Source organism: Ailuropoda melanoleuca, chromosome 16 (genome assembly GCF_002007445.2).
Source record: "Ailuropoda melanoleuca isolate Jingjing chromosome 16, ASM200744v2, whole genome shotgun sequence".
Classification (NCBI taxonomy): domain Eukaryota; kingdom Metazoa; phylum Chordata; class Mammalia; order Carnivora; family Ursidae; genus Ailuropoda; species Ailuropoda melanoleuca.
Window position 1 is genome coordinate 91001441 of NC_048233.1, and position 12610 is coordinate 91014050.

Genomic DNA, 12610 nt, shown 5'->3' on the forward strand with positions numbered 1-12610 from the left:
GGGTCTCGGACGCACAAGTTGGAGGGGAAAGAGGGGTCGGGGGTGGGGGACGGCCCCTCCGCCCACCCGGTGGTCCCTCCAGGCGCAGGGCAGCCACTGCCCACCGCACACTGCGCTGCTCCGGACCCACTGTGCGTGTGACAGCGGCTGATCTGTCCCTGGGCAGCGCGATCGCCCCGGCTCCTCTGTGACCCTGCTGTGTCGGGCAGGGGACAGCCAGACCAGGTGGGAGGGCGAGCACCAAGGCGGGGAGAGGCGAGGGTGCCCCTGTGGACGGGTCTGCCTGTCTGCGCTCCGCAGGGGGGTGGGGAGGAAGGGGAAACGTCGTGGGGCTTCACAGCCCTCCGCACGAGAGGGCTCAGGTTGGGCCAGATGCGCCCTTGGAGGGAACTTTCTTTTTCTTGTGTGTCTCAGGTGCCAGGATGTGCAGACTTGCTGGGACGGTCTTCTGAGTGTTGCCGAGCTGAGGGCAGACCTGGGCAGGCGCCGGTGTCGTGGTCAGACCCTTGCCCTCAGGGTCGGAGCCCTACTACCTGCCTCAGGGAACTTTCTTAGGGAAGATAGTGACGGATTGGCTTTTCTATGCGTTTCTGCCACTTCAGCAAGGCCACTAAAGGAGTCGGAATGCCGAGGACCCACTTGTGGTGCCCAGTGGTGCCCAGCGACATGCCCTCCCAGAGGTGGGGGCACCTGGCAGAGCCCCAGCCTGTCCGCGGGGCCTACTTTCTCTGCTGGGGTTCTCAATCCGCTGTGAAGGTCTGCTGGTCGGGGAGCATGCCCAGAGCAGCCTCCAGGCCTGCAGGGGCCAAGATGCCTGCAGCAGGCCCTGTCTCCTCTCCCAGACAGTGGGGGTTGATGGCCGGAGCTGGGTCTGCGGTTGTCAGAGCAGCGTGAGGGAATGGCAACCTTAGTTGAGGCTTTGCCGGGACTTGGGCTCCCCTTTGGAGGGACCCTGTCCTAAAGGTCACTGTGGCGTACTGAGGGTCACACCCAGCAGGCTTGGCAGGGCAGGTTCTGCGGGTGACAGGGAGGCTGTGGGTGGCCTTGGGGTTGAGAACCAGTGGAGCTGATGGGCAGTGGCTTGCTGTGGGTGACCCCCAGTGAGCCCCAGTGTTCTCTGCCAGTGCACAAGAGTTCTTTTTCACTGGGGGTGAGCAGGAACTCTGAGGTCAGGTCCAGTGCCATCCCCAAACACAGCCTGGCCCTACAGAGACAGTGATGAAGCCTGCCTCTATACTTACAGCAAGCAGGGTCCTGTCTCACCTTGCCTTGGGAACTGGCCTGACCTGGCTTGGTCCTGCCCTGCCGTGGACTGGATGTGTGTGTATGTGGNNGGGGGGGGGGGGGGGGGGGGGGGGGGGGAGCTGGGCCTCTCCTTAGCTCAGCATAGCTCACATCATTGTTTTCAAAGTTGCAGTTTAAAGCTCCAAAGTAAACTTTTCAGCAACTCCAACGTTTGCTTACTGATTTGAAACACCTCTGGCCACTTTTGGGGATGTGGGATGTTGTCCACCTGGAACAGCCACAGAGGAGGAAGGTTCTGCCCCCTTTCCCACCCTAGAGCACAGTGGCTACCTGAGGACCCTTCCCAGGTGGAGAGTGGGCTCATCAGCTTTCTCAGCCAGTAGCAGACCAGGGACAGGTCCCTGGCGATGTCTTCAGAAGGAACAGGGGTTCCCTGAAAACAGACGCAGGAGACCAGGGGCATGCGAGCTCTGCCGGCACTGGAACTGCTTCCCTTTGGGGGGGGGGGAAGCACAGACACCAGGAGGGCGTGGGCTCATGCCCAGGCAGCACCTGGCTTTGCCCTGTGCTGGCCAGTGTGCTCAGCTCCGGAGATGACCCTGCGCTGGGGCTCAGGGCAGGTGCACCAGAGGTACAACCAACCCTCCTGAGCACAGGTGAGGGCTGTGGGTGGGGAGCACAGGCCCCTGGACCTGGTGGTGACTGCCCATAGCTCCAGCCCTCCCATGCAGGGCACAACACAATCAGCATTTACATTCCAGGCTATACCCCTTGTGACCCTGCACTTGGCTCTGTCTGGAATGGGCTGCTGTGAGGTAGACTGTGGGCTCAGGTGGGAGCGTAGGTAAGGAGCTGGATAGTGCTGGGGGCTTCAGAGTGAGGAGCCTGGGCCAGAAGTCCCCTGCTGCTGCCTGTCCAGTTGTCCCTCCCTGTCCTGTTCCATCTTGGGCAGGAAGCATCCAGTCCTAGTTACTCCTCCTCCCCCACAGCTGCTCTTGGTGGTGTTGCCTCTTGGTGGCTTCCCTGCTCCTTGTACTCAGGACTTCATGTCGTCTATGGTCTGCCCCAAAAGAACTGGAAAACACCAGGCCCAGCTCAGGGGCCACTCCAGAAGGCTGAGTCCATCCCGAAGTTGCCAACCCCTAAACTCAGCACAAAGACCCCCATCATCGAGGATGCCTCCGTCTCCTGTTCCCCAGTGCCCATGGTTGCACCGAGCCCTTAGGTTCTGACCATCAGAGAGCTCCAATCCAGCGGCAGTGCTCACAGGTGGGAGACCTGTAGCCCCCCCGGACCAGCACCAGGACTGCGATTTGGACACACTCTGCCCTAATTTTGAGGCTGCGGGCACAGCAGAGGCTTCACACCCACCTGGGAAGCAGAGGGCCCTGTTGGAAGGCTGGGCAGCCACGCCTTCATGGGGCCTACAAAGCTCCTCTGGGCAAAGCTCCTTGGTCCTGGCCGACCAGGAGTCTGGGGACCTGCCCCCACAAGCTCTCAGTAAATCTCAGTAAACCTGATAGGCAGGTCTGGCATGTCCTTGAGTCCTCATGTCCAGGAGCCATCCCAATGGGGTGGCAGTTCCTGCTACTGGTGAGGAGTAGGCCAGAGGAGGGGAACCAGGCAGGAGAGGGGTCCACACAGACGCCCAGACCAGGGCTGAGGCTGCTGTAAGGCCCCCTACTGTCCAACTCTCGACCCAGGAACCAGGCAGGAGAGGGGTGGATGGACGCAGCAGTTGGAAACGTGAGACCCTACAAGTCCCAACTCTGGGCCCAACTGACCACTAGTCCCTGGGAGACCCCCTTCTCAAGAGCCCTGGTTGTGGCCAGCCCCAGGTAGCTTGCGGTACTCCCCAGTGACCCTGGCTGTTCTCAAGTTTTAGGGCCCACAGACCCTGTTCAGTATAGCCTCAGGACACACTTAAGCCGTTCTGGGCAGTTTATTGAGGTTTTAGGGGTGGGGTAGTGGAGGCAGCATGCCAGTGTGTGCACGCAGGCACCAGGAAGGTTACCTCCCACATGCATGCACACACCCACAGGTAGAGCAGTGTCCACACATCTCCCATCCCCAGTAAGGAGCCATGGCCTTTGGGGCGTAGTCAATTCTGAGCTGGTCATGCCCCCCTGCTTCTCCGGGGGGTTTGGCAGACTTGGCAAGGACTAGGGCAGGTGTCCTCAGCCTCCCCTTGCCCCCCACAGCAGAAACCCCAGGGCTCTGAGGTGTTCTGTCTCAGGCCCAGGGCACCAGGGCTCCCCACTGCACGGGGGAACGAATCCTCTGCGACCGCCAACTCTCCCGTTGTCCAGGTCGGGCTGGCCTTGGCTGCCCTCGCTCGTGGCACTGGAGCCCAGGGCTGGGCTGGCAATGGACGTCCATTCTGGGCCAAGAGCTGCTACCTGCAGGAGTTCTGCCTCATTGGGGCAACTGTGGAGAGGGCACAGGCTGAGGGGACTGAGGAGGCCCCAGGAAGACCATGTCCCAGCCAAAGTGGGGAAGACAGACGTACTCTCTGGGCTCAGGCTGGACACTAGAGCAGGGTTCCGAGGGGTTCTCGTGAGGGGGTCTTCTCTGGCTGGAGGCAGAAGATCCTATGGGGAGAGTGGGTCAGCTTGGAGCTGGGCCAGGCCTCCCACCCACCTGGCCTCCCTCCAGAACCACTCTGACCTGTGTGCTGAGGGGGCCCCTGTCTGGCCGAGGGGGTGGTGGCAGTGCGGCCCCCGTCTGCTGGATGAACTGCTGCAGGTTACACTGACGGAGCTCCCGGTTCAGCTCCTCAAGCTCCTGGGCTTGGGCCTGGGGCACATGGAGCCCTCAGGGGACACAGCCACAGGGCTCCATGGCCTCATGCTCTCCCCTGAGACCCCCAAATCTGCCCACATTGGGGACATCAGCAGGGGCTTGGGGGCCTGTGGGCTTACCTGCAGGGCATGCTCAGCGGCCTCCAGGGCCCTGCTCACCAGGGCCAGGCTGCCTTGCACCTCTGCACTCTGCCGTTCCTGGGCAGCCAGGTCCTGGCGCAGGCGTTCAGTTGCAGATGCTGTGGGTGAGGGGGGCCCAGGGGCCTCTGAGGCCAGATGTAGTTCAGCCTCCAGGGCACGGGCCTGGGCATCCAGGGCCTGTAGCCGGGCAGCGTGCTCGGCAGTGGCTGCGCTCAGGGCTTGCAGGCGTGCCTGCCCCTCACGCTCCCGTGCCTGCTCCCGCCGCAGCTCCTGCTCCCAGAAGGCCTCCTGACCCAGCTCCACGGCGTTCCTTCGCACCCTTCGCTCCAGGCCCTGCAGGTCTGCACAGGAGCCTGGGATTGGTGCTACAGGGGCCACAGGCTCAGGCAGCGCAGGGTTGGGGGCCAGCCCGGGGCACCCCAGGCTGAAGGTCAGTGCTCTGTGCTGCTCGTGGCCCACGGCTGGCCGTGGCTTCGGGGGGAGGCTGGCACGGACTGGGCAGCGCTCAGGAGGTGGGCAGCTGTCTGAGGAAGGCCTCCCAGTGAGGCTGGGCCCTGTCCGCCTCAGGACAAACTGGACATCACTGGCAAACTGTCCACAGGTAGCCTGGGCACCCACTGGACACTCCTGGGGGAGCAGCTGCCGTTCCTTTTCCCTGAGACGCTGCACGAGCACAAAGCGGCCCGTCTGGCCTGGGGTAGAAGGAGACAGGTCAGCCTATGCCTCCCCCCACCACCATACACCTGGCTTGAGAAGTTAGGGGAGGGCAAGAGGGATCAGCAGCCAGCTCCACCCTCGCTGGGGGAAGGGGCCCGAGGACCAGGCCCCACCGCAGGTGCACCTGCTAGGCCATCTGTGCCTGAAAGGACTCACCTATTGCTTGGGCTAGTGCGATGACCACTTCCTGACAGGTGGTTTGCTCGGAGACCCCACAGACCACGCGCTGTATGCCATCCACCCACACCTTCAGCTCCATCGCTGCTACCCCGGAGAGCATTCCTGTCCTTCAGGGAGGACAAAGGCCACAGGGTCAGGCCCTGCCTGGCCCCACCACAGCCCGGCCCCTCCTCTCCTCACCCCCAGAAGTGGCTCAGGGCTACTGCCCGCCCCTCCCCCCACATCAGTCCTGCTCTCCCGTCCCTGGCCCCACACGTAGGCCATACATTGCTGGGGTGGAGGTAGTCAAGACCAGCCCTCCCAATGGGTAATCAGTGCGTCCTCCAGGAGCACTGTTAAGCTCCCCCTCTTCCCAGCCTCCTCTTGCCCCGCCCCACTCCCGGAACAAGGCGAATCATTAACCAGATCCAGAACTTCCTGCCTCCCCAGTCACCTGGCTCGAAGGGCACTGCCCCTCCCACGGGACGCCGTCCTCAGGCACCCAAGGGCGCCCTCACGAAAACACGGCTTCCCGCTACCATGGGAACGCCCCCTCCCCCGCGACTCAGACCTCGGCCCTCTGGAGCCACGGAACCGCGCCTGGGCGACCCTCGACAGCGCGGGCAGCCCCCTTCTCTCTCCCGCCAGCCGCTGCGCTTGCCCCCCAGGCCGCCGTCGCTCCCGCGGAGCCGCTGCAGGTGCGGCGCGGCCCCCACGGCGGCCCAGCCCGCGCCCCTCCATCGGAGTTTCCGCCCGAGGCCGCGCCCCGCACGCAGGAGGACCTGGGACCCTGCGCGGCTCACCTGGGCGCTCGCTGGCCTCCGGGACCCAGACTCGAACTGGCTGCTGCCCGGCGCCCGGCGCCGCCGCAACCTGCCGCCTCCAGCGCAGCGGGCGAGCCCCGGCTCGCCACTCCATTGGCCCGCAGTCCGAGCGCCCCGCCCCTCCCCCCTCTATTGGCTTCCAGTGTCGCACCGCCCGCCCTGCGCCAACGCCCATTGGCTACCCCTCCTGCGCCCCGCCCCTCCCATTGGCTCCCCGCCCGCCCCGCCCCTGGCGGCGCCCAGGTGTGGGCGGAGCTCGGCTGCGCGGAGGGGCGGGCCGAGCCTCGTCCACGCACGCCTGAAGACCGCGAACTACGCGGAAGCGCGTCCCCGGCCCGCTGGCGGCGCGTGGGACAGGTGTCTGGCTCCGTTCCCGGGCCGACTTCCTCAGAAGCCTTCCAGTCCGATGAGTCTCTTGCCTAGGGTGGGGGCACCGGCCTAGGACCCCGTAGCCTCTGCACCCAGAGGGGCAGACGCGACCCCCAAAGCCAGGGCCCCACCGACCCGACTCCCTCAGGGCCCGTCGTCGGGACGCACAGGGGTCGGGAGCTGGGAGCCCCCGCAGGAGGGCGATGGCGCTGCTGGGGTGGAGGTGGCGGGCCGCTGGCCATTTCTGGCTGCAGCCAGGCTGACGGTTCTGATTGGGGAGAAGGCTGCCCTGAAGCTGCTGGGGACAAAGCAAGACAAAGACCCTGGGCTCTTTTCCCCCACCCCTTCCTGCCCCCAGTGGGGGCCCAGTGCCCCCTCGAGTTGTGGATACACACAGGCACCTGCCTGGCAGAACGCGAGCCAGCTCAGCAGCCAGGGTCACTCACAGCCTCAATGCTGTCTGTGGACCAGGCATTCAGAGCCTGCTCTGCTTCCTCACAGTGGTCCATGGGGGGGGGGGTCCTCCTACCTTCCTGTATGCTCCCCAGCCCAGGACGTCCTACAAGAAAGCAGAGTTGAGAGTCTTAACGAATGAATGAAAGTAGGGTGGGGTGGGGGCGAAGGCTGGAGGGCATTGGTCTGTGTGTCAAGTCTGGTGCCTCATTTTTGTTCTGGGGCTGAGAGAACTGTTGTCATAGTTATGAGAGTGTCGCAGGTGGTGGAGACAGACGGGAAGGAGAGGCTTCCAACTTGGGGGTTAGGTAGGTGGGCATCAGCCTCTGAGGGCAAAGATGCTGTGGGAAGCACTCAGGAGGGGCTCACCGCTGGATAGAGTCCGGTAAGACCCCATACACAGGGCAACAATGCCTCCCCTACCTGCCGGCTGCCACAGTCAGGCTGGGGAGGGACTGTGGGAGCCTCCGCAAGGCTGGTTGGGGGTGGCAGACTGAGTGTGTGACCATGGCAGGCCAAGCTGGTCACTCCAGGGTCCCCTGGGCCTGCTAAGGCCAGCTGGGCAACAACCCAGTGTTTCAGAGGTCCTCCTTCAGTCTGGGACTGGAGGTGGGCCCAAGGCTCACTCAGGGCCCCTGTTCTGGCCCCCCCCGTAACAAACAGCCCCTCCCCTTCTGGGTGCTGGTATCCATGGCAACACTCTAGAGCCTTTCTTTCCCTAGGCCTCAGGTGAGCTTTGGGGGTAAGGCCCTGGGCCTGGGAGCATCACAGGCAAAGGACCAGTCCCTCTGGGGACGCTTGCGTAGGTTGAGGGACAGGACCTCAGGTCCTAGAAGACAAGGGTGTCGGGAAAGAGAACAGGAAATGTGCAAACATTCAGGTGACATGTTGCCTGGGGTGGGGGGTGACCTGCTGCCTTTTCCTGGTCCAAAACACACAGATATGGGCACACATGTGACCAGCAGGCTGGTGTCCCATGGGGTGCGTGCGCACATGCACACAGACCTCTTTGGAGTGGTACTGTCTGGGGCTGTCAGACATAGGCACACACTCATGGCCATCTGAGAACTCTACAGGGGTATCCACACGTAGGACACAAGGATGACAGCCACACCATCCCTCTCAGCTCCCCCAGGAACATCGAGAATGGCCCCTGAGTCTTGCCAAGAGGCTAAAGAAGCCGAGAAAGAGGCTCCCTTATCCCTGGTGGGTCAGGAGCCGGTCAATGGCCACCTGCAGCCTCCAGCTGGCACACCCCAAGAGGCAGTGGCTCCCTCATGCCCACAGGACATCAAGCCCAGCTCTACACGGGTGGTCTTCTCTGTCAACCTGCAGTAAGGGACGGAGGGAGGGGCGGTCAGCCACTTGGGCCTGGTCACCCAGAGGGCGGGGCCTGATCGCTGGCATTACAGGTCGGCCCCTGAGTCTCTGGACCCTCGCACCCTGCGGCTGCTGTGGCGTCAACGGGATCTAGAGATCCAGGCTCTGCGGTGGGCCATCCAGAACCACCATGATGCCCGGCACTGCCACGTCCTGCACGAGGTGGCTGGACTTCCACCTGAGAGGTGAGCAGCAAAACGCTAGCCCCCCAGCCCAACCCAGCCTCTGTCCTGGCCTGAACTGATTTTTGTCTGACCCCATCTCCAACCACTGGTCCTGACCGACACTCCAGCTGATTCTTACCCTGACCCTTGCCTCTAGCTTTAGGCCTTACCCGGTCCCTGACCCTCTACCCTCACCCTGAAAAAGTGAATATATCGTGAACGTGCCCAGACCCTAACTCTGAACACATCGACAGTCACTGAACCTAGACCCCACCTATAACCCAGACCTCTCAGAGCGAGACCTGGCCTGGCCCACTGAAACTCAGTGCCCTTGGGCCCCCCATGTCAGTGAAGAGGAGCCCCTCCTTCTCCCTTCCTTGGCTACTGACCTCGAGGTTGGGGCTGCTGAGATTGCCCCTTCCCCCAGGAGTGCATGCAATCAGGAAAAGGTCCTGCAGAACCAGGTGCAAAAGCTGACTGTGCAGTTGAAAGAGCAGAAGGAACAGGCCCAGCTGGTGAGGGCAGGTGGGATCGGGGAGTTGGGCAGGGGACCTGAGCTGGGGTGAGGATCAGGGGCCAGGTAGGGTTGGCCTTGGGGGTCAGCGGCTGGAGAAGACCCTGCCCACCTATGCGCCGTCCTGGAGCAGGAGAAGTCCCAGCTGGAGGAGCGTCTGCTGCAGACCATGACCACGATGCAGCAGCTGGAGGCTGAGCTGCAGGCCTTCCAGAAGTCCTGCCTCCTGCAGCTGGCCCGCCACTCCTGGGTGGGTCGCATACTGCGATCTTCCACCGGCAGTGTGGAGGTAAGCCCCACTTGGCCCACCCTAACCCTCCCACGGCTCCTCCCCAACCCTCCTCGGATGTCCCTTGGGTAGTCAGTGTTTCTCCTCCAGGNGGGGGGGGGGGGGGGGGGGGGGGGCTGGCCTGCCTGCGAAGCCTGTCTCCCCTCAGGACTGCGGGGCAGGGAGGAACCCCCTGGCTCCGTGCAGCTGACACACAGCAAGTGTGTGCCTCTGGTGCTGGTGGGGTCGAAGGGGAGAGGCTCTTTCCCCCCGCCCCTGCCACTGGCCTCCACTCCCCCATGCAGGTGGTAACTGCAGAGACCCTGATGGACTTTAGTGACCTCTCTGAGAGTGAACAGGGCCCCTCCACTGGGGAGGTAAGCAAGGCCCCCCATGTGCTTTCACAGCTGGCAGCCCTGTGGGAGGGGAGGGCCACATGCCTGTTGCTTCCTGACCAGGGTTTCCGGCTGGAGGATGTGGACTGGAACAGCATTGCCCAGCGGTATCCCAACCTCTTCATCAACATTGAGTCCAACTCAGACCAAAAGTAACTGTGCTAGTCAGGCACTCCTCCAGGGGTGCAGGGCGGGGCGAGGGGGGAGAGCATGCCTTGGCATATGTGGACCAGAGTCCAAGTTCTACCCTTAGTGTCCCTGGACAAGTCACTTAACACCTTCCAGGGTCAGTTCTCCCATCCGTAGGACGAGGTTCACGGTGAAGGGAAAGGGCTCCTGAGCCCTCACAGTCCTTCCAGGAGCCTCTTCCCCAGGCCGGGTCCCAGGGTTCCCCACCCACCTCAGGGAGGCTAGATGGGTGCAGGGCTGGAGTCTAAAAGCCAAAGCCAGCAGCAGCGAGCAGATGAGTAGACTGTGGTCCACAGGCACCAACGGCCCCTGCCACCCCCACAGGCCCCACTGTTGGACGAGTGGGGCTCAGAGCTGTGCAGACATCGCATGGAACGGCGTCTCAAGAGTGTCGAGTGGAGTTCCCTGCCCTTGATGGGCACTAGCAGCTCAGGGGGCGCGGACTCCGACTCCAGCAGCGACCAGCTGGCTGAGCGTTATCGCGTTCGGAAGGTGTTGGGACACCCGCCCTGCACGCCAGGCCCCAGTTCTTCTGACCTGGCAGAGGCACCCTCGAACTTCAGCAGGGAAATGCAGACACAGCCTAAAGGTGGAGTGGAGCGAGTCTCCCCAGTTACTCCCCTAGGCTGTGATCAGCTTAGTCTTTCCAACAGCCCAGAGCACGGCTGCTGAGGCCCCTTCAGTCTTGTCCCCAGGGGTTAGGGTGGTCTTGGGTGATCCCTGCTGCTGCCTATGCACTCTGGCTCCAATCTCTCTCCCCCCCGCCCCCAGTACTTGGAGTTATCCCTCCGCTTCCCTCAGCCTCCAGGGTCCAGCCCTCCTGCTCTGGACCCCCCCCCCGCCCCCCGCCTGCTCCTGTCCCGAGGGCACCCTCAGACTGCTGCAGGTCTGGCCTCCCATGAGTCGTCCACAGTGGATGCTCCATGTGGAGGTAACCCTTCAACAGGTCTCCTTTCCCTGGATCTCCGGAAAGCCCACCAGGACCAGCCTGGCAAGACTGTCCTGACCAGGGAGTCCTGTGCAGGTCCCGAGCACCCGCATTCCGGGCGCGGCTGGAGGTGAGGGGGTGACTCCGTGGGGTCACAGCAGGAGTGGGTCTCCTACCAGGACTCAGTGGAGGGGTGCCCAAGCCTCTCTGCACAGCCCCCCTCCCCTCGCTGCTCCTCACCCCAGCCCAACGGGTTCCTGCCTTAAGATCGTGGCCGTAAATGGCCGGGAGAGGTTTGTGCGCGTCCTGAACCAATCGCTGGAGGAGACTGCAGACCTGGGCGGCCTGACGTTGCAGCAGCGAGTGCGCGACGTCCCTGTGTGCGTGTACCGCTTCCCGCCCGGCACGCTGCTGGCGCCGCGGCACCACGTCACGGTGCGCCCCGCTCCCCGCGAGCCCCGTGGCCCCCGCTCAGGCCCCCGCCGCTCCTCACGCACTGCCCCCTGATGTCCACCAGGTTTGGGGCGAGGGGCCGCGCAACCCCAAGCGGCAGCTGCCCTCGACCTTGGGCCAGGAGCTCGTGCACTTCCACTCCAGACGGGGATGTGTCACTCTCCTCCTGAACCCCAAGGGCGAGGTCAGTGTGCTTCCCAGTCGGGGGGAGTGCGTCGAGAGCCCCACAGCACGGGGGTGACCGCTGCGCCCCTCCCGGCTGCCCCGCAGGTCTTGAGCGAGCATCAGGCCCCCCCCTGCGTGTCCCCCGTCTCGAGGATCTTCGCGGACAACACCGATTTGTCCATAGACCGCTTCCCGCTCTCAGAGGCCAAACCTGCGGCTGACACCTGCGAGCAGAGGCCCGGGCCTCAACCCTCGCGCGCCGGCAGGGTGCGGGAGGCCCGGGCCAGACGTCGGAGGCCCGGGTAGGTACCGCGGGTCCCTTGGTCTCCACTTCCTCCCAGGCCCCACCCTTGCAAAAACCGTCTCCCCAGACTCCCTGTTAAAGGACCATTCCCTTACCTCAGGTCCAGTCCCCTCTAGGGCCGCTCCCCAGGCTGGTTTCCGTCCAGGGCCACCACCCGCCTCCCTAGGCCCCGTCCTCTCCAGGCTCGCCCCCTAGTAATTCTCCAGGCCTCCAGCCTCCCCAGGACCCTTCCCCGCCAGGGCTGCCCTTCCCGCGAGCGGGCTCCGGATTTCACGACCCCCTCGCCCCCCCAGGACGCGGGGCCTTTTCCCCCGGCTGAGCACCGGCAAGATCTTCCGCTCGCGAGAGGTGCCAGCGCCGTCCGAGGCCGCCGAGACCCTCGCGCCAGAGCTCCTGCCCGCCATCCCCGGTGAGCGCGCAGTGACGCGGAGGGCGGGCGGCCCGGCAGGGAGGGGGAGGCCGGCCCGGCCCCATCCCGTAACTGTTCTCGCAGACGCTGGGCTGTGCCTCGAGGACTGCCGGGCTAGGACGGAGCACAGGGTCCGGGTGAGTGCGCGCGCCGTCCCGCGCCCCCTGGCCTCTTCACCTGTCCCGCCCTGCGCCCGCCGCGGAGCCCCTCCCCTCTCCCCGCCAGCCCCGCGCGTCTCTCAGGCTCCGCGCCCCCAGGTTTGCCGGAAGAGCGTGGACCGGAGCTGCCCGATGGTGGCGCTGTCGGTGCAGAGCACGGCTGAGAGCAAATACGGCTTCCGCTTCCTTCCCTGCCCGCCGGTCACCACGGACCGGAAAGCGCGGGTGTAGGGGTGGAGGGCAGCGCGGGGGTGGGCACCTGGGACCGAGGGGCCGCGCTGGGAGAGAGTCGTGGGAGGCAGGCCGTGCCGGCTGCATAATTGATCGAACCAACGTCGCCTACGAAGTAAACCGCATTTATGTACACCTGAGAGTCGAAAAGGATTCGTTTGGTTTTGGGGGATCCTGCCCCAAGGGAAGGGAACTGGCTAACCCCATCCCTGCGTGGGCGAAGAGCCACACTAATTCACCGGGGATGGGAGGCCTGGCTGCACCCTGGCATCTGGACGGCCGGCCAGAGAGCTGATGGGGCCCCACTCCAGCCACCTCGGCCTGGGCCCCGTGGAAGGAGTGG

General features: G+C 64.3%; 3 protein-coding genes across 6 annotated transcripts; 2 read left to right on the plus strand and 1 right to left on the minus strand.

Moving 5' to 3' along the window:
* Positions 1-3172: 3172 nt before the first annotated feature.
* RASSF7 (Ras association domain family member 7) lies at positions 3173-9121 on the minus strand. Its single transcript, XM_034645010.1, is given in 8 exon segments — positions 3173-3672; positions 3755-3800; positions 3803-3836; positions 3913-4041; positions 4167-4879; positions 5061-5191; positions 6786-6815; positions 8880-9121. Coding segments are annotated over 8 exon segments (1482 nt in total). The 5' UTR covers positions 9029-9121; the 3' UTR covers positions 3173-3422.
* Positions 7376-9018, plus strand: LOC117796644 (lamin tail domain-containing protein 2-like). Of its 2 annotated transcripts, none has more exons than XM_034645017.1 (3): positions 7376-8043; positions 8122-8274; positions 8901-9018. In XM_034645017.1, exons 1-3 carry the CDS (start codon positions 7811-7813, stop codon positions 8938-8940), a joined length of 426 nt encoding a protein of 141 aa, XP_034500908.1. In that variant the 5' UTR covers positions 7376-7810; the 3' UTR covers positions 8941-9018. The 2 variants fall into 2 exon arrangements, with proteins under 2 accessions (XP_034500908.1, XP_034500907.1); XM_034645016.1 differs by lacking the exon at positions 8901-9018 and adding an exon at positions 8681-8834.
* LOC100476097 (lamin tail domain-containing protein 2) lies at positions 8994-12599 on the plus strand. 3 transcript variants are annotated; one of them, XM_034645014.1, is made up of 8 exons: positions 8994-9056; positions 9341-9412; positions 9494-9582; positions 10566-10677; positions 10793-10982; positions 11065-11184; positions 11271-11467; positions 11763-12599. In XM_034645014.1, the coding sequence occupies exons 3-8, from the start codon at positions 9510-9512 to the stop codon at positions 12265-12267; spliced, it is 1197 nt and encodes a 398-aa protein (XP_034500905.1). In that variant the 5' UTR covers positions 8994-9056; positions 9341-9412; positions 9494-9509; the 3' UTR covers positions 12268-12599. The 3 variants fall into 3 exon arrangements, with proteins under 3 accessions (XP_034500905.1, XP_034500904.1, XP_034500902.1); XM_034645013.1 differs by lacking the exon at positions 8994-9056 and having other exon boundaries at positions 9152-9412; positions 10815-10982; XM_034645011.1 differs by lacking the exons at positions 8994-9056; positions 9341-9412; positions 9494-9582 and having other exon boundaries at positions 10215-10677.
* The last annotated feature ends 11 nt before the right edge of the window (positions 12600-12610 follow it).